The following is a 21149-nucleotide window of genomic DNA, read 5'->3' as shown; positions in this document are numbered from 1 at the left end:
TCTCTCGTTTTATATCTCACTTTATCTCTACCCCATGTACAGGACCTGCTTCTGGTAGTGCTCTTCGTGAGACCGTGAGATAAGGGCAATAAAGAGGGTAAAAGAGCTAGTAAAGGAGGATGGTCGGGTACAAGGAAAAAGAGTGCCGGAAAGAGGAAGCAGAAAGAGCAATCAAGAGGGTTAATGGATGTAATAAAGAGAGAGGGAGCGTTGGAAGCAAAGTAGGAAGGGGGAAGCAGAAAAAGTGCACAGAAAATTACAAAAGGATACGAAGAAAAGGAGCCATGTGAAAAGGAAGCAAAGACACCGTAAAAAGGAAAATTATGTGAAGGAGAATGGTTGGCAACAGGCCGATGGGAAGGTGTTTGACTAGGGTATGTATGGATGAAAGTGATGCAGGACCACAATAAGAAGACATAAGGCGAGGTAGGTGAGAGTTCAAGAAGCTGGCCTCGGTGGCGAAAGGAAAGTGAGAAAAGGGGAAAGGAGTACAAGGTGAGTTATGAAACAAGCAACGAAGCAGGTGGGAAAAGAGAGAGAGAGAGAGAGAGAGAGAGAGAGAGAGAAGGGGGGGGCGAAACGTAATATTTAGTCATGTCACAAGGGCTGCCTTGTTTCAATAACATTATGACACTGAAATATATATATATATATATATATATATATATATATATATATATATATATATATATATATATATATATATATATATTAACATTATGACACTGAAATATATATATATATATATATATATATATATATATATATATATATATATATATATATATATATATATATATATATATATATTAACATTATGACACTGAAATATATATATATATATATAAATATATATATATATATATATATATATATATATATATATATATATATATATATATATATATATAGATAGATAGATAGATAGATAGATAGATAGATAGATAGATAGATATAGATAGATAGATAGATAGATAGATAGTTAGATATAGATAAATAGAGAGAGAGAGAGAGAGAGAGAGAGAGAGAGAGAGAGAGAGAGAGAGAGAGAGGATAGATTGATAGATAGATAGATAGATATAGACATAGATATATGAGCCTCTGTGCAAAAGTGTGAGTTTTTGTACTGTACATGGGAGAAGGAGGGTTCACGCCCTGCAAGGGTAATGAACTTGGGGAGCGTTCTTCCGGCCACGTACTGCTTTGGAGGACATAAGGGGTGCTGTGGTTGAACCATTGTCGCAAACTGTAAAGTATGCTTGCACCCAGTCGGCTTGCGTCGGCTGATTGCACTTGGTTCACAGACTACACACACATCCAAAGCCACTCAAACACTACAGTCACACAAGCACTTCTCACCCTACATACAGATTCTACCAGACAGCCTAAGCCACTTGGTAGAGATACGTAGGTTGTATCGTCCCCACTTCGGTCGGGATAGGCCGGTCCTGCAGTGGACACTCAAACGGGTGATAATGATGATGATGATTACATATATTTATCTATCTATCTATCTATCGATAGATAGATAGATAACTGCATAATGCTGTTGAACATGTGTGTGTGTGTGTGTGTGTGTGTGTGTGTGTGCATAATGATATATGTATGATTTTTTGTGCAAAAGCACATGTTTATAGCGGTGTGTTTATATTGGTGGACCTAAACGCGTTTGCAGAGTGCTGAGTGTATAACGTATGTATAATTCTCTGTGTATAATTATGCACGGATAATGCTGTGTAAATCACTGTGTTTTGGGTATTTGATAGTGTGGTAACAGTACTGTCTATACTAGATATTGAGTACATAGTGCTATTATTACCGCTGTGTATATTATGCGAGGTACAAATGTATGCCATAATTCACTCTGTTTTTAATGTATATAATGCTGTGCTTATTACGGCGTGTATACTTATGTATACAATTCTGTGTTTACAACAGAGTGCATAACTGTGTGTATAATTTCTCTGTGTGTATAACAGAGTGTGTAAAACGTTGTCCCTAATCTTGTGTTTCTACTGCAGGTGACAGATGCCCCGGCTGGCCCTCGCTTCACTCCTTAACTTCCTCACCTCCCTGGCGCTAGGTGGGTCAGCCTCACGCACCTGTCTTGACACCACCATACCTTACATTACCACACTTACCTTGGTTCCAGTTAAGCTATGTTAATTTGGTTAGATTTACCTTTTATTCGACGCTATGTTGTACTAGGTATGACTTAGAAAGATTTCATCAAGGTGGTTGTTTTAGTACTGAACCGATTCATACAGTACGGTGGTTCTATAGTACAGTAAATGTGGTAACAGTTAATGCAGATTGAAAAGGAATCATATTACTTTCACCCTAGGGTTAGATTCGACAAGTTACTGATGGAAAGTTGGTTTTAGTGAAGACACACACATAAAAATGCAAATATCGAGAAATTTTAAGGCATTTGATCATGGCGGCATAACATAATCTGTGTGTGTGTGTGTGTGTGTGTGTGTGTGTGTGTGTGTGTGTGTGTGTGTGTGTATGTGTGTGAGAGAGAGAGAGAGAGAGAGAGAGAGTTACTTGGAGTTACAAGACTAATGAAGATGCCAGATATATACTGATACTCTACTTCTGCGAGGAAAGTATAGTCAGGATGAAGTCTCTCTCCTCCCACCTCTCACCCGTAGAACGAGCACGGGAGAGGAAGTGCATCTAACTTGGAGGAAAAAAAGGCCGGGATAGGAAATATACATGATAGGAGGAAATATTCAAACTACCACAAGTTAACGCCTACCAAACTTTGTCTCTCCTAGCTTTGAACCCATCTATCGAGGAGCTGTCAACTACCTGTGCTGGAAGTTGATTGTAGTACCGCAGATCTTATATGTGAAGAAATTGCCTGATGCATCATCGTGGAAATGCTTCAAATCAATCTTCTATCCATGGGCCCTCGCTGGATTACTGTTTCAACTTAATATAAGCTGACAGTTAATGTTTTCTAATTCCCGAAGGACTTTGAAAACCTCAGTTGTCTGTTCCTGCAAATGCTTTGTATTTAATGAGACCCACTGCCTGCAGCATTCACTGGTATCACATTTGCCTGTTGCATGGGATCAGTTTAGTAACTGCGCCTAGACTCTTCCAAGCCTCGTAATATCCTTCTTCAGGGTCGGCATCCGCAACTGCACTGCACGCTCCAGATGTGACCTTATAAGAGCATTGCACAGAGAGAGTACTATTTCCATGTTTCTGTACCCTAACTTACAAGGTCATGTGCATTCTTCTCTGTTTCAGCTCACTTTTGAAAAACTTTAAAGCACTTTTGTTTATAAACTTGCATTTCTCCAAGTCAGCACTGCTGCTCTCACTTCCCAAGAAGAAGTAGTTGGTTCTTAGTTATGCAAGACATGTGCATCACCTCCCATTTGTCCATGTTGGACTACATTTGCCACTGTTCGTACCATTCCCCTATTTTAACTAAGTCCTTAAGTAGTTCTTCCGTCTTCTCGAATAATTAGGCATTACCTTGCAGCTTTGTGTCGTCCACAAACACTGCAGCTAACGATGTCTATATTTTAGTAATTAAAGAAAATGGTCAATAATACTAGACCTAGAACAGAGCCCTGGGGAACTCCAATTGTAAGTGATATATAGTCAGGGGTTTCCTCATTAACTATCACTCTCTGGCGCTGGTCAGTGAGCCAGTTTTCAACCCATGCAGGTAGTTCCCCTTGAATATCCAGTGCACGAGTTTTTTTTTTCATCAACCTTCTATAAGGCACTTGACTGTATGCCTTCTGAAAGTTCAGATAAACCATGTCAACACTTGCTTCATTCCAGTCCAGAAGAATTTCCCCATTAGCCAGCAATTAATTAATGATAGTAACCAGTTGAGGGGCCACCTAGTCACATACTTTTAACATATCTCTTGGAAGAAACTCGTTCTGATGAGGGATTTAAATTGCCTAGTCTTTTAGGCATTTGTGCTTCGGTAACCGAACAGAATTAAAAGCCACTCTGTCATGGTTAATGCCTGGTTCAAGGATGTCAGTTCCCACCTCTCTTAGTGAACATTGATAGGTGGGATTTCACAATATCGGCTATTCCATGATCAAAGCTTTGCAAAACCCTGCTTGCATCAGGTAGTGACTTAATCTTATTCTTAATCGGTTTTCTGCTGTTCACATAATCAAAGAAATCCTTTTGCGATTTTTTTTACATAAGGATACTATCTGAGTCCCTCGTTGTTCTTAGCCCTGTCTACAAGTAACTTCAGCCTCCAGTGCTGGTCAGTATAGTCATTACGGACTGTTAGACTACCAGTGTCTTTGAACTTGCAGTGTGCTGCCTTTCTCTTCCTAATTATTCGTACTGTCTCCTGTCTGAATCACGTGGGTTGAGACGATAATGATATTAATGGATTTAAAAGTGCATACTTTACGTAATGTGCGAGAGACAATCTCTGAAGGAGCACCAGGACTCATTTACATTCTGCCTAATTTCCAGATGCTTTGCACACACATGCTAACCTTAAATCAAGTCTACTATGCTGCTTTGATATATGTAAATGCAACGAGAGAGAGAGAGAGAGAGAGAGAGAGAGAGAGAGAGAGAGAGAGAGAGAGAGAGAGAGAGAGAGAGAGAGAGAGAGAGAGAGAATTACACGGTTATGCATGAGATGTGTTTGTGTACAGCGATAACATTAGTAGTGCCTTGAGCTGTGCTTTGTAGCACTGATGGTATTATGATGTAGTTGTTGTTGTTGCTGTGGCCCAAGGTTTATGTGAAACATGAGCCCGGTGGACTGAAGCTTAAGTTTCCCTTCTGAAGTCCACCATACTGGGGACAGGGGAGTAGTTTACCAACGTTTTTATGTCCAGTTTATTCTCACGGTAATATCAATGCATCCAAAGCAAGGTGTCCCTCTCCTATACTACGGTGTTAGATAAATGTAGGCTCAGAGTATGTAGCAAAGTTTAACTGAATAACTGAAATCCGTGCTTGTTTTAAGCATAAACATTTGATTACGAACGTTAGGTCTTCCATCCAGCTGGAATTATTTTGAACAAGAAAGTAAAATTGAATAATAATTAGGAGCATTAGTAACTATCGATTTACGGTACAGTTCCTACAAGTCTACGCAAGAAACGAACGTATTCTTGATAAAAAGACATTATTCTCTGATTCACATATTTCATCAATAAGAGCAAAGATAACGATTGCTTTTGTCCTCCTCTTCAAGCTAAGTGACCAAAAATTGTAATTTAAGATAAGGATGTATTATATGATCAAGAATGGATAGGAATGTTATAGATGCGGATGATACTTTATTAAAAATTTGGTTACATTTTCATGTTTTTCTCTTACATTGTGATATGTTCGGGATACTCCTGTATGGGACATTATGTAAGAAAAATATGTAACTTCTCACAGGACAGGCGAAATATAGTTTAATTGATGGATGATATAAGACTGAATTTCATGATTCCTTTCTCGTCATTGTCTTCTTTCTTTCTGTTTTTTTTTTTTTGTACTATTGAGCATCATTGTATCATTGTTATCTTTCCGATTTCTGCTTGATTGATCTTTTCTCTTCTCCTGCCACAGTTGTGACATCCTCTAAGTCCACCGTAACAGAGAGTGTGCAGGAGGCGGGGTCACCTGGCGCCACCACAGTCCAAACTCACATGCACCACCACGGACCAAGGGTCAGTGTCACTCACCCCTCCCACCATAACACTCACCAGTATTATCTCACTCATTACTACCACCATACCTTATTACGACATTCACTGTCACTACCACTTGTTTCACCAGTATTATCTCCACTATTTTTGTCATTACCACCACCGCCATTACACTGTTATTTTCATGATGATCACTAGGACCAGCGTCACCAGTTTTATCACATTTACCCTAAGCTAGTACTTCATCCAGCTATCCAAACATTAATACAGATATCTGTGTCGGACTTAGAATATAATGTTTGTTTCTCACACACTGTCTTTCATTTACTCACTCACTCCCTGAGTCATTGCGTCGTTTTGAAGGATGGTGCCCAGGCCTTGTGGAGGAGTGGTGACGGATGCATACATGTATATACTTACATACCATGCATACTCACACAAATACAAAGTACAGTACAAGACCACTAGTCGATTGTATACACCTGTAGTGTCGGAATGGCCGTAGATATGAAGTACTGGGGCAAGGCAAAACAATACTTACAGGTACAGTCGGGGACTCTTCTGGCGAATACAGTAGATGTAGGAACAAGATCGAATTGTGAAAGATATGGCACTACGTGTTAACTTACGCTGGAAATCCAAAAATGGGTTTGAGACAGCCTCTGTGACTGGTGGTAGGTGGTGGTTGTCACGGTGTATAATGCTGTTATCCTCAAATCCTACACAGCCTTTATTGTTGCAGTGTTAGATAATATTAAATATGAACAAAAAATCTAAAATAAGAACAGTAAACATTACTAATTTACAATACTAAATAGTGACGTATTATAGAGAGCTAAGAGGGAAAAAGAGTCCAGTATCAAAATTATGTAGCATCTCTGATTTGCCTAGACGTGAGGTACACATAGCAGCTAAGGGTCATAAGTAATATAAGAAACAGTATGATACCATTAAATACTTACAAATTATGACTCGGTAAATTTATTATCTGCTTCTATGATTTAAATTCGCTTGGGCTTTCTAATATCTCGTAAACACATAATAAATAATCATCGTCAGACTAATTTATAATTCAATAATCCTCCAAAGCTAGGGTGAGGCTTCAGTTTGTCCAGCACCATTTTCCAGCAATACGTGACTGGCATCATGAAGTGAATGAGCATAGAGATTTATGGCGCTTTGGAGTGAATAGTAGAGAATAACGTTAAACATGTAGGATTAGGAAAGGTAATTGTCATCTCCAATATATGTTATTAATAATAGAAAATGTTTGCTTTTCCTTTTAAAGCAGAGATTATCATGCAAAAGACTGAAAGTTATTAAGCAGCGATTGTTGTGGATGTAACGAAGTAAGTTTATAAAACAATACACAGCTTCATTTTGTAACAGACAAATCATCTACTGAAACTATACATCCCAGAACTTCTTCTTTAACTAACTATTAAGAAGTTAAAACACTGAAAGATGACAGCGTTAGTAGGTAAAACACACACACACACACACACACACACACACACACACACACACACACACACACACACACACACACACACACACACACACACACACACACACACACACACACACACACACACACACACACACACACACACACACACACACACACACACACACACACACACACACACACACACACACACACACACACACACACACACACACACACACACACACACACACACACACACACACACACACACACACACACACACACACACACACACACACACACACACACACACACACACACACACACACACACACACACACACACACACACACACACACACACACACACACACACACACACACACACACACACACACACACACACACACACACACACACACACACACACACACACACACACACACACACACACACACACACACACACACACACACACACACACACACACACACACACACACACACACACACACACACACACACACACACACACACACACACACACACACACACACACACACACACACACACACACACACACACACACACACACACACACACACACACACACACACACACACACACACACACACACACACACACACACACACACACACACACACACACACACACACACACACACACACACACACACACACACACACACACACACACACACACACACACACACACACACACACACACACACACACACACACACACACACACACACACACACACACACACACACACACACACACACACACACACACACACACACACACACACACACACACACACACACACACACACACACACACACACACACACACACACACACACACACACACACACACACACACACACACACACACACACACACACACACACACACACACACACACACACACACACACACACACACACACACACACACACACACACACACACACACACACACACACACACACACACACACACACACACACACACACACACACACACACACACACACACACACACACACACACACACACACACACACACACACACACACACACACACACACACACACACACACACACACACACACACACACACACACACACACACACACACACACACACACACACACACACACACACACACACACACACACACACACACACACACACACACACACACACACACACACACACACACACACACACACACACACACACACACACACACACTATTTGCTGACTTGTAATCAAGCTAGAACCACGAATTTCAAGGAAAGGTAAATTGTAGCTTGTTCCTTCGTTCACATGTGTGATGTTTGCAACCCTGAGGGCCATCAGAATGAATTTATCTACTGCTCATACTGCTTGTAAATCAGTGCAGTGAGTATCGCTTTGTCGATATCAGACACTGGTGCTAAAGTACTGTGATATTTCCTACTTCATCACATTTTTAATGAAATGGCAAAGGTCAGAAGAGATTTTGATATTGGTAAAAAAAAATTTCCTGGGCCTGACAGGTTTACACTTTCAGATTATTTTAAAAATTCATAAAACAAAAGAAAACTCTGATAAATATCATATAATGAATGAAAGATGGCCATCATCAAAATTCAGTTCATCCATTATATATTTACCATGATTATCTTCACTGCATGCAACACAGTAAGTAGCATTGTCGTCAGTTTCTGACTAGTTGTGTCTGCAAATCACACCCTGGCCTACTCTCTCCGTATACTGATATGTGGTAATTGTATCCTCCTTCCTGACCAGGTGGACATAGGACACTCTGGTAACGTGTCCACGATGCTTGGACAGACGGCCTCGCTGCGCTGCCGGGTGCTGGACAGAGTCAACCAGTCGGTGAGTGCCAGGTGGACACACAGGCTGGGAAAAAGTGAATATTTGGGAAGGTAGGCACGGTATTTGCAATCCATGCATGCCGCTAGAGAAACGATTCATTGGACACACAGACAGACAGACACACAGTAATGCACATGCAATAGGACAGTGATGAAGTGCGGGGAAGTTGAAAAGCATGCGGAATGGCAGTCTAGTTGGCAGACAGGCGAACCTGTTGACGTACTGGTCTGTCTGATGTGCGGAAATTAGCACACTAAGGGCAAAATTTCTTGATCCGACCCTAACAGTTCTCCATTTTCTTTTTTTGTGCAAAGGTAAAGCTGCAAGAGGTGAGGTGATTGAGTTGTGGAGTAAAAGGCAGCGAAGGATTAAGGAAACTGAATTAGGCTATGTACAACTCATGGGGGGATAATGAGGTGAAATGATGCGGGAGGAAAGGAAAGTATTGCAAGCACAAAAATATTGATAACAATGCCTCTTTTCCTTCATTTTGTCGTTTTGTTCAATATTAACCACAACTTTCATCCATTAAGGAGTTGTCCGAGGCACAGTATTCCAGTTCAAAATGACTTCGAACTATTTATTTTTTTCTTTTTCAGTGATAATCTAACCGTTTTCCGATGCAGTTATTAAGAGTTTGGCTGTTTTCTAGAATGACAGCTAAATAACCTAATTCAGTGAAAATAATTAATTGGGGATGCATAACGCAATCAAGAAATGTCCTTTGCAGTATTGCTGTTCAGTTGGCAAGCTTTAAATCAATTGTCTGTCGACATAAATTTTCCTGTTGCATAATGTGGCTTAGTTGCATTCGATATTGCAAAAGACACATGCACTTGGGTTACTGTTATTCACTGTGAAATGGTATCAGGGGATACAATGTGATTTATGCTTTAGTTCTTCAGAGCATATAATTATTAAAATCTCCTTTTCTTGGGATTATATTCACTTCCAACCTTGTCTGACTCAGGCTAAACAACAACCTAGGTAAACAAAATAGCATTGAATGCCACACATGGATTTATTAAGTCCACGATACTGTTATGAAAACACTGTTTAATTTATTCTAAAGTTGTTGTTTGGGTAGCGTTTTGGGTAGCCCATAGCTGTAGGAAATTTCCTTCTGTTACCTATGAAAATTTGTTAACGTTGTCACTCTACAGAAAACAATAAACACGATTTCTTGAAGATGATATCTGCCATGAGCTGTGCTCTTTCCCACTTACTGAATAAATGAAGAACAGAACCATTATAATGTCAATAAATGAGTTAGTGAAAAGCTTGCAGCTTATCAAAATGATGGTTTAAAATTCTAAGAGCAATTCTTTCATGGAAAAAGTGCAAGTAGAAGTGCCGAAGTGGGACTAAATGGCTTAGGGAGGGCCAAAATTTTTAGCGCCTAATATGAGGGATGAAGGGATTAAAAAGGAAGGGGAAGGAATGTGTGTGAATTTGTGGGTCTACGGCGCTGGTGGGGAGGGAGGAGGGGTGCCCGCATTAACTAAAGACAAGTGTGTGTTGTTGCAGGTGTCGTGGATCAGACATCGGGACCTACACCTGCTGACAGTCGGCCAGTACACCTACACCACCGATCACAGATTCCAGGTTAGTCAGTACACAGTTACGGCACCCTCTACATTCCTTGCACCCCATACATTCACTACTTCCAACACATTCACTGCTTACTACATACTCCCTGCACTAGACACATTCACTTCATCCATTACATTCACCACAGCCACCACAATCAATGCACTCCACACATTCACTGTACCCTACACATTCACTACTCGCACCACATTCACTGTGCCCCACACATTCACTGCACCCTACACATTCACTGTACCCCACACACTTGCTGCACCCTACACATTCACTGTACCCAAAACATTAACTATACGCACCTCATTCACTGCATTCTACATATTCACTGCACTCTACACATTAAACTACATTCACGACGTTTACTGCACCCAACACATTCACATCACCCTGCGCATTTACTGCACCCTACATATGCACTTCACCCTAAGCATTTACTGCACCCTACATATTCACTTCACCCTACGCATTTACTGCACCCTTCATATTCACATCACCCTACGCATTTACTGCACCCTACATATTCACTTCACCCTACTGCATCCTACGTATTCAGTGCATTTTATGCATTAACTATACTGTCCACTCACTTGATGTAGTGCTGCCTACTTCTTCCTCAGCCTTTATTTATTTATTTATTTATTTATTTTTTCTGTGGCTGCCTTCCTGTCTTCCTATTTCTCCCATCTTTCCTGTCACTTCTTATTGCTTTTCTTTCCTTTACAGGTGGCTTTACATTGAGTGACAAGCCAAATGGTTTCCTGTAAGCCAAGAAACCATTTACAACGCTGGGCGTTAACCATATAACCAAACCATACGTGCTCCCTACCTGTCAACAAGTGGGTTGGTGGAGGGTTAGTGCCCCTCCCCGTAAAACAAATAACTCAAAGTCAATGGCCACCCCTTACTGGATTATGGCGTCTGGCAATTGATTGATTGATTGAACTATACTGTATCAGGTTCATTGCAGCATACAGATTCATCACTCTGAACACAATATATTCATCACCAAACTATAATTTAAACATTCCCTAAAACCCGAGATTCCACACATTCATTACCATACTAAACACTATACATCCACCAGCACACAACATCTTACATATTGATCTTACTCTCACATACTACACATTCACTCTTACAACACATAATGAACGTTCACCATGACACTGTACATTAGCATTCACTATCACTACTCATACAGTGTCACATGATACACACTCATCATCGCTCCACACACTGCACATTTATCATCAAAATAATACACTTCGCATGCATCACACACTATGCATTACACATTCATCACCTCCTAACACATTCATCACGACAGTACAGTGATTACAGTGACCGCCAGTGCACATCCACATCACGATACACAGTTAATATCACTGTATAGAAAACACATTCACTCTCAATCTCCACTTTCACCATCACAGATAAACTGGGCACTACCCACACTGGACCTTCACCGTCACAATACACAGTCACTATACCACTGCATAATCATCACCAGACTGTATGTTCAGCATTACACTACTGCACATTCATAATTACACGAGACACTCACAATCACACTACAATTTCACTGCCAGACTACGCTTTCACCGCCACACTGCAGATTCACCTTCACAAGTCCACCACACTACATATTCATCACTATACACATTCACTATTAGCTATACATAATCATCACACTACACATTCAGCTTCAAACTAGAGATTCAGTTTCACACACACATTCACCACCACTCTACACATTCATCACCCCACTACATATTCACCATCACACCACACATTCACGATCACAGTGGCCTCCACCACTTCACTACATATTACAGTTCAGCACAAAACATATTAATCTTCTTTTTAAGTTTACCATCAGTCTACGCATTTCAAAACCACAATTATTCTACCCTCACCTTGTACATTAAGCATCAAGCAACACACTACACATTCATCATAACAATGTTTTTTAACCATGGCACTCCGCACTAGTCATTCACCAGCACACTACACGTCCTCTATCAAACTGCACGCCACACCTCCAGAATCATAAGTCACCAACACAACGCACTACACATTATATTATCACACCATTCTTTCTGCACTGTTATACGTTCATTATAATATTATACACAACACTGCAGCCGTGGCTCAGTGGGTTAGAGCGCTCCGCTCTGACCGAAGGGTCGGAGGATCGAATCCACCCAAGGGTCATTGGTAGACATCAGGAAGGGCATCTGGTCATAAAATGCTACACTCTCCAAACCAAAGTCCTCTACCCAGGGGCAACGCCTTAGCCCTTATCCAAAAAAGGGGTACCTGGCGTAAAACTCACACTCTCTCTCTCTCTCTCACTGCTCATTATAACACTACCCCCATTCATTATACACAACACTGTTCATTATAACACTGCTTACAGTCATCACACCACACAATGCCTATTCATCACAACATCCTATACAGAACATTCACTATCTGCTACACGTTACAGATTCACTATTCACTTCACACAGCATAGTTACCAATGCACTACACAATACACGTCATCCTAAAGTACACATACAAATCCAACATCACCCTGCACATTCACTCTCCACATACTGTATTCACCATCACACTACAAAATAGATGTTCCCAATCAAACTGACACTGTATTTTCACCATCACCATAAACATTCCATTATTACGATCACAGTACAAACTACGCATTCACCGTCACACTGCAGTTTACTCATACACCACCACACTGCACTTTGCACATATGCCATCACACGACACACTAAACACTGACAGTAGTTACGGATAATCACCAGCACTTTTTCCTGACATTAACTTTACCTCTTATACACATAACCTGGTCTACATATTTTATCACTTACACACGGCTCGATAATTCAACGCTGCTCACACCACATTTCATGAAGCACTTTATCATATGATTGCCTGAAAACAACACGCGACCGTGCTCAAGTAAAAATGTAACCTTGCCATTCAGCATGCTTCTTTTTCATAACTATTTGAACGGAACAACTATGATATAGTTCAGCAATCAGTCTGACATTCTCCGGAATCCACGGCCTATTGATGAATACAAAATATAGCACCAATAGCTCATTCGTACTCCCATTCTTTATCTATGGAATTGACCTGCTTAATGAATGTGCACAAATCATACCTTTTGTTAATATATACTAGCAGGGATACCCGGCGTTGACCGCGAATCTAGCATTGGCCAGGACCGCCGAGAGACTGCTGCCATGAGGAGGTTCCAGAGGGTTCTACTCTTCCTAATACCTGGTCCAGGTGGAAGCCAGGTCCTGTGAAAATTTTAACTTTCCTGGATAGAAAACTGTAACCGTCCATAAGCTATCTTAGCCTGCCTAAAACCTGGAGTGGGTGAAGGCCTACCACTGTGAAATATTTTTCTTTCTTAAAACAGACCAATGGACAAAAAGCCGGTATTTGGGGGCGGAAATAATAAATACTCTTGCACAAAAAGCTCATCCTCCTAACTCATGCAAACCACAGAGAACGTTTATCGAATCTTTCTCAGCATGAAGGAAAATGCATCCATACATCACAAAAACATCATTGTATAGAATATTTCATCAAAATCTTAGAAAAATCGAAGGAAAAACAAGCGCATTCACTATGCACCCCAAAGTAAGCCCAGTAAATGATAGAAAAAAGTAACAGGATCAGCTTTTATCACAAACATTCACCTCAGACCCATCGGCCTCACGCCCATAAAATAGAATCCCTCACGAAACTCTCCATCCTTTTGTGGATTCACAACCAAATCCTTTACAAGTGGAATAAGGTAATCAACAATCCTCTTCTCAGGCTAGGTACATCACAGAGAAATTCATCATATAGGCTCTGCCCATCAGCCGATAAAAAAAAAATAATAATAATAATCCCACAGAATATCACTCGGAACAGTCCTCTGTCTGATTTTCAATGTAGACTAAATGTTTCTGAACACAATAGCACGGCATACCTGGTAACCGTAACCTTTTCCATAAACAATGAAGCTAATGAGAAAAGGCTGTTTCATTCACTTTAAGTTGACCCAGATGTTTTTCCTTCGGTTGCTTATTTCATATGAATGAATGACAGCAAATGACAACACTGCGGATGAACATCCTTTCCATAGCGTTTCTGCATAGCTAGAATGAAAATATTGAATTATTGAGCTAAAGCTTAATATTCAAGATGGCGAGATTGATATTTTAGGCGGGGTTAGAGTAAGAATTATACTCAACATAATTTCAGGCAGATTTACCCAAGGACGACATAGCAATAGGCCGTAACACTCCGAGGCTAAGTAACTGGAGTGGTTTCAATGTCGTCTTCATTTATCCTTACATAAAGAAAGATTTTCCCAAACCTGAATAATGTCATCAGGAGGTGACAAGAACAAACTAAATTTTTAATGTCCTCCAGCTAAATTGGTTAATCCTTGGACGTCAGAAGGATTCCATGTGGCTATTAAAATGATCTAACATTAATCTGAATAAAATACATATTTCAGCTGCTGTTTAAGAGTTAGTGCCATTCTCTGGGCGCAAATTGGGACTGTAATTACCCTATTAATCTCTGCATACTGGAAATGAACTGGCCGTGAGAAACAGGAGGGTGTGTGCGGGAACAAGACAGATGTGGGCTTAATTATCGGCTGTGTAGCACAGAGTTTTGCTGCGTGGGACTGTGTGTTTCAGAGTTAATTAACTATTCCTCCTTCCTCGCATTCTCCACCTCCATCACCGCTCCCTACACACCCTTTCCAACACGGTCTTTTAACATTAGCTACACTTTACTTCCTTCCCTTTCTTCCTGCCCTCCCCTTCAAGAACTTAATGTGCTACCCTTTACTTTCCCTTCCGAACACGTCCACTCTCTCGTAGATATTCTTTCCTTCTTTTCTCCTCAACCTCCCTGTGAGATGTGAGCCCATAGATTTATCATCAGGATGTCAGGTTAATCTTACAAAAACTCCGCCTTCCCCACTGGATGTTGTATTGGGGAGCTTAGTTGTAGCACCTGTGGCGTGTAGTTGATTTCTCTCATACGATCTGTCAGGGGCACAGGTAGTGCATTTCCTAAGTGTGTGTTGCCCAGTGTCATGAGTACACTCTTTTCAGATAAAACTGTCTCTCCAGCAGAATTGCAAGGTGCCTGCTGCCCTCGGCCTGACTCAAGACATTCTCAGATGCATCAGCGTCCAATGTTCGGTTGCTTACTCTTACATTTCTCTCCCCCCACTGTCGAGGCAAATATCTCCCGATATCTATTTACTGATAAAGAGATTAATAAAAAACAATTTAAACAGTAAAACAATGCTGACATAAGTGAATGATAAGAAAATTATATGATAATACATTATGCTAATAATAAGAGTATACTAGTTAACAGGGAAATATCTACCTAACAATGTACATACATAGAAACAACTTTGATATTATAAGCGAAAGATAAGAAAATTATATGATGATATATCATATTAATAATAACAGCATGCTGATTAACAAGGAAAATACCTACCTACCTTAACGTACATGCATAAGAGAATGATTCCATATTGCTTTATGTTACCGCTATGAAAAATTACACAGCAGGTGGTCATACAGGAATCACCATGGAATCAAGAGAGGAAAAGGTCTCGTCATAACTAAATAATGATCAGATTGTTAGCTGGGTGTCCACACGTCTTCACACAAATCAACAGCGTACAGTGGAGGTGAAGTGTGCCCAGGTTTCTCATTTTGTCATAGTCTCACTTAAATTTCTGCACCTCCAGTTGCAAGTTCTTCTCATCACTTTCACACTGAACACTTTTCACTGTTTTCCTTGTTCCATGCTGTAACCTATCTCATGGAGTCTCTTTTCCATGCGTTTAACACAGCAGTGAAGAAGAAATCACTATGAATAAAAATCCTAGTAGAGTAAATGCAATAGGAGGATATACTGTACATATAAAATAAGGGCTCAAAGGAAAGTGATGAAGGAAGTGAGATATTTAGACTATAGTGTTCTTACGTGGAACTGCTGTGATGAGGAAGATATTAAAGGAAAACACAGGACAAGGGCGAAAGTTTGGTCTGCGGACGAACACCAATATAAGAGATCTAACGGGACGTATGGTCGTGAGATAGAAGAAATAATTCAGTGTACACAAATCAGTATAAAGAAAATTATTGCGAGGTAGAGGGGAGGGAAGTAGTTGGAAGAGATCAAGGATGAATGCGGAACCAACAGGAATATGATAGTCGTGGATAGGGGGGGTAGCGTCCAGTATGGAATAGTACAAATATGTGAAGAAAATAGAATTAAGTTTAAGTTAGAGCAAGCCCATTGTAATATTAATAGAGAACCTGACACTGGGACATAGTGTATGGTAACATGACAAATGGCAAATTCTCAACTTATAGATTGTTAGGATGTGATATGCAATATTTCTATAGTAACATTGATCTTATTGTTTTATTAAGACATTCAGAACTTTACACAATTGCAAATCTATTTCATTCATATACGAGTATGTAACAATACTACCTAGTAATAAAGATGATATAATATATATGGAATAATACTAAGTAGTAACAGAGATATAATATATGGAATAATATTACCTACTAACAGAGATGTAATAATATATGTAATAATGTACCTATCATCCATGGATGAACCATAGACAGCTAGTGTTAAGGAGGTTGTCTACACTCCTCACAATATCTTACTTATAAAGGAGTTCAGATCATCTAAGTGGTCCCGTCGGGTGGAGGAACACACACAAACAACAGTGGGGCGAGTTGCTGAGCGAAACTTTTATCTGTACTCATTGACAGACTGAGTAGGTGGTAACTAAGGGGTAGCAAGGCCAGAAGGAGAAGGAGGAGGAGGAGGAGGAGGAGGAGGAGAAGAGGAGGAGGAAGAAGAAGAAAAAGTAAGCCTAGAAGATGCATCATTTTCCTTATTTTTCTCTCACTCGAAGTACCCAGGAGTTCCCTTGAGATCGTCCACGTGAACCCACTTACACTCTGATGACAACATATCGTTAACTTCAAAATTGTTACAGTTACGAGGTATCACGCTGTGTGGGCCTATAGATTTATCATCTAATTTAGAACTACGTGTATATGGATGAGCAAATACTTAGTCCCCAACGTAATGTTGATAAGTGATGAAGACTAATGCTGGCGTTGTATCATATCCTCTTTAGATAAAGTCAGGTTAGCCTTTACATACTGGTGTAATTTCTGGAAATCTGACATTTTGACCCTCACGTTATCATCCAAATTATAGGGTGGACTAGGTTTCGATAATAGCATTGAGTAGGGCAATTTTTTTTTTTTTTTATGACAAATCCATACAAGACAAAGAATGGAGTTTCGCCGCTGGGTTTATTGATGGAACTATTGATTGAGGCCGCAACTTGGGCTATCCACTCATCCCAACAGGTATTTGAGAACCTAAATACCTCAAGCACTTCAGCACCTCGCGATTTTGCCTTTCGACAAGGCCATTTTCGCATTCGAATTCTCAGTATTTCTTTGTATTCGCATTAGAAAGCTTAACTCTGGTATTCCCTCCATCTCTGATTCCCACTCAGTCACATCACTGCTGTCCTCACGCAGGCCTACCCATCCTTTGTCCATCCAGGCCCGTCCTTCCTGTCACCATTCTGGACCTTTTCCTTTCCAGATTCATTCCGATGCTCTTCCTGTCACGCGCCCCTTTACTTTTCTTGAAACTTGCTCGTCTTTCCCACGTTTCCTGTCACCCGTCCCTCTATTCCTCCTGTCACCCGTCCTTTCTGCCACTCAGCCTGATGTCTCTGAGGCGTTGTCTCCCTTGTCCCTGTTCACCCAGCACTGCGACTGGGAACCTGGACTATTAAGTGTTGAAGACCAGGGGAATACTCTAAAACTGACTGTCTTCTTAATCGACACTCGTGCATATTAGCAAAAATCTACACTACCACCACGCTCCCTACCACCACCACCACTACCACTGCCACTGCTATTACTGCTACCTATTACTACTACTACTTATTCTGTCACCTGTCCCTCTGTTCCTTTCGTAACATGCTCCTACGTGTCTCAGGCTCTGTACGAGGCGTCCACGGGCGACTGGGTGCTGCTGGTGGCGTCTGTGCAGCGGCGGGACCAGGGAGTGTATGAGTGTCAGATTGCCACCACACCGCCGACCAGCCACTTCGTCGCTCTGCACATACTCGGTGGGATATTATATTCCTCTCTGATTGCTGTGTTGCTTGCTAGCAGTGAATGAAATTTGTAGACTGGTTAAAAAATAATTGTGTACATTGCGAGAAAAAAGAAAGAGAAGGCAGGAGGAGCTTAGTACTTACGTCCAGTGACTGAAAACGAGAAGTAAAAGTGGTAACGAAGTGGAGAGAAAAGTGACACAGGGAGCTAAAGTGGACGGTGCCATGCAAAGATCTTGATGAGGAACAGTCATGACAACAGAGGCTACATGACAAGGGCATGAAGGAGTATTTAACACTTTTTCACTAGCCGTTCCGATTTTTCAGTGACTTATTACTGGGTATATATGACTGACGTTCACTGTAAGTATTACCAAGTCTGTTTATTGAAATTATAGTAAAATGCGTAATAACCACTCCCTGCCTCTCTCATTATTTCTCTTTTTCTCTTTTAGTTGTGTTTCTGTCTGTATTGGGAGTAATAAATACATGGAGTACAATGAAATAAGACATGTCATATAAAATGAAAGAGAGAGAGAGAGAGAGAGAGAGAGAGAGAGAGAGAGAGAATTTCACGTTTGCGAACAAAAAAAAATAAAAATAAAAAAAATAGCAGCATTATTTCATACATCCGCAAACATCCGTAACAACCTCATGCCGGATGTGCGGATATGGATGCAAATGTGGGTGTATGTGCGGATGCGAATGCAGATGCGAATGTTGACTTGAGTGGAACTACGGTTGGGGAAGCGGCTGCGGATCTATCTATTTATCTATTGCCAGACGGCACAATCCCGTCAGGGGTGGCAATTTGACTCTGAGTTATTTGTTTTACGGGGAGGGGCACTAACCCTCCAGCAACCCATTTGTTGACACGTAGGGAGCACGTATGGTTTGGCTGCGGATATACGTATATATTTTTATTTTCAATACTGATGCTGCGCGGATGCGGATGTGGATGTCACATACATCTCTAAGACACACCCACACTGATGAACCGATGGAAGGAGGGGTGAAAGAAAGAAGGTATGGACGGAAGGAGGGATCAAGGGAAACAGGGATGGAGCGATAGGAGACTGGATGGAGGGAGGGATAGAAAGCAGGAGAAATGGATTGATAAATTAATGGATACATAGATTGATGGATGAATGGAGAGAGGAATACCTATAGGTGTAAAGATAGACAGATTGATAAATTGATGAAAATATGACGAACAAAAAGAACACACCCTCAAACACACCCTGAGAGGCAGCGATTGAACATATTCAAGCAAGCGCACAACGATTCAAGGTCACGCTCCATTGAGTCACATCCTCTTGCTACTAATGGAATACAAGAAAGAGAATATATTTATGGTCGGATGGTTTTCAATCGGATCCCGCATATATTCGAAAATGTGTACGTACTTATGCACGCATGTATGTGTGTAACTGTATGTATGTACTAGTTTAAATGCGTATAAGCACTTCGTTCACCGTTGTGGTGGTAATATGTGATTTGTTGATGGCAAGGTTTCTTATATGTTACTTAAGTGTATTGTATGAGTGTTAATAATATGTACGGGAAAAGTCATTATTTTGAAAAAAAAATGTGTGTTGTCTAAACAGCCTGTGTTATGTGTGTTGCAGAGCCTCGGACTGAAATCCTGGGTGGACGGGACCTTCACATCAACACAGGCTCCACCATCAATCTTACTTGCCTGGTTCTCCATCACCCACGCTCACCTGGGGCAGTCACCTGGCTCCATCAGGGCAAGGTAACCCACATTTTCAAGGTCTCGCCACCATTGCCACAGTGCTTTCTTCAGGCATAGCACTGTTTGGTAATATAATGTTCATAATAGGATCTTGACTTTTTAATGTAATGAAGAAACTCTTTCCAACATTCAGCTAAATTCTATTTTACCGTGAAGGACACACACAAGAAGGTGAGGATATTAGTAATTTAACATTTCAAGAGGTACAAAATAGCATTTCACTTAACTTTCGTTTTATTTCTGTACTTATTTTCATTTGCTTTAGTCGTCCTACTCAAAGTATTTAAAAACTTGAGTGATATGTTCCCTATTGTTAGTAATATTATTTGTCAGTAACATAAGTTCTTATGTGACATGTTTCTTGGTAATGTTAAATATTTATCAATGACTGATTGGCTTATTTCATTATACTAAAATATATGACATACCTCTCAGCTTTATATATATATATATATATATATATATATATATATATATATATATATATATATATATATATATATATATATATATATATACCCTACGTTCATACAAGCCACTACACCTCAC

At 40.4% G+C, this 21149-nt stretch overlaps 1 protein-coding gene across 1 annotated transcript in view; it reads left to right on the top strand.

Moving 5' to 3' along the window:
* The window catches only part of LOC145412194 (uncharacterized), a 146793-nt gene that overhangs the window by 45105 nt on the left and 80539 nt on the right, over positions 1-21149 (top strand). The window contains exons 3-6 of the mRNA XM_080282122.1: positions 8846-9012; positions 10540-10617; positions 18724-18856; positions 20473-20600. Of these exons, the coding sequence (XP_080138248.1) occupies positions 8846-9012; positions 10540-10617; positions 18724-18856; positions 20473-20600 (506 nt within the window). The remainder of the gene's footprint in view (positions 1-8845; positions 9013-10539; positions 10618-18723; positions 18857-20472; positions 20601-21149) is intronic.

This window comes from Coenobita brevimanus, chromosome 92, assembly GCF_032717465.1.
Source record: "Coenobita brevimanus isolate Jiangsu-jjx chromosome 92, ASM3271746v2, whole genome shotgun sequence".
In the NCBI taxonomy this organism is placed as follows: Eukaryota; Metazoa; Arthropoda; class Malacostraca; order Decapoda; family Coenobitidae; genus Coenobita; species Coenobita brevimanus.
Note: the sequence above shows the minus strand (reverse complement) of the source record. Positions and strands in the feature narration are given on the sequence as shown.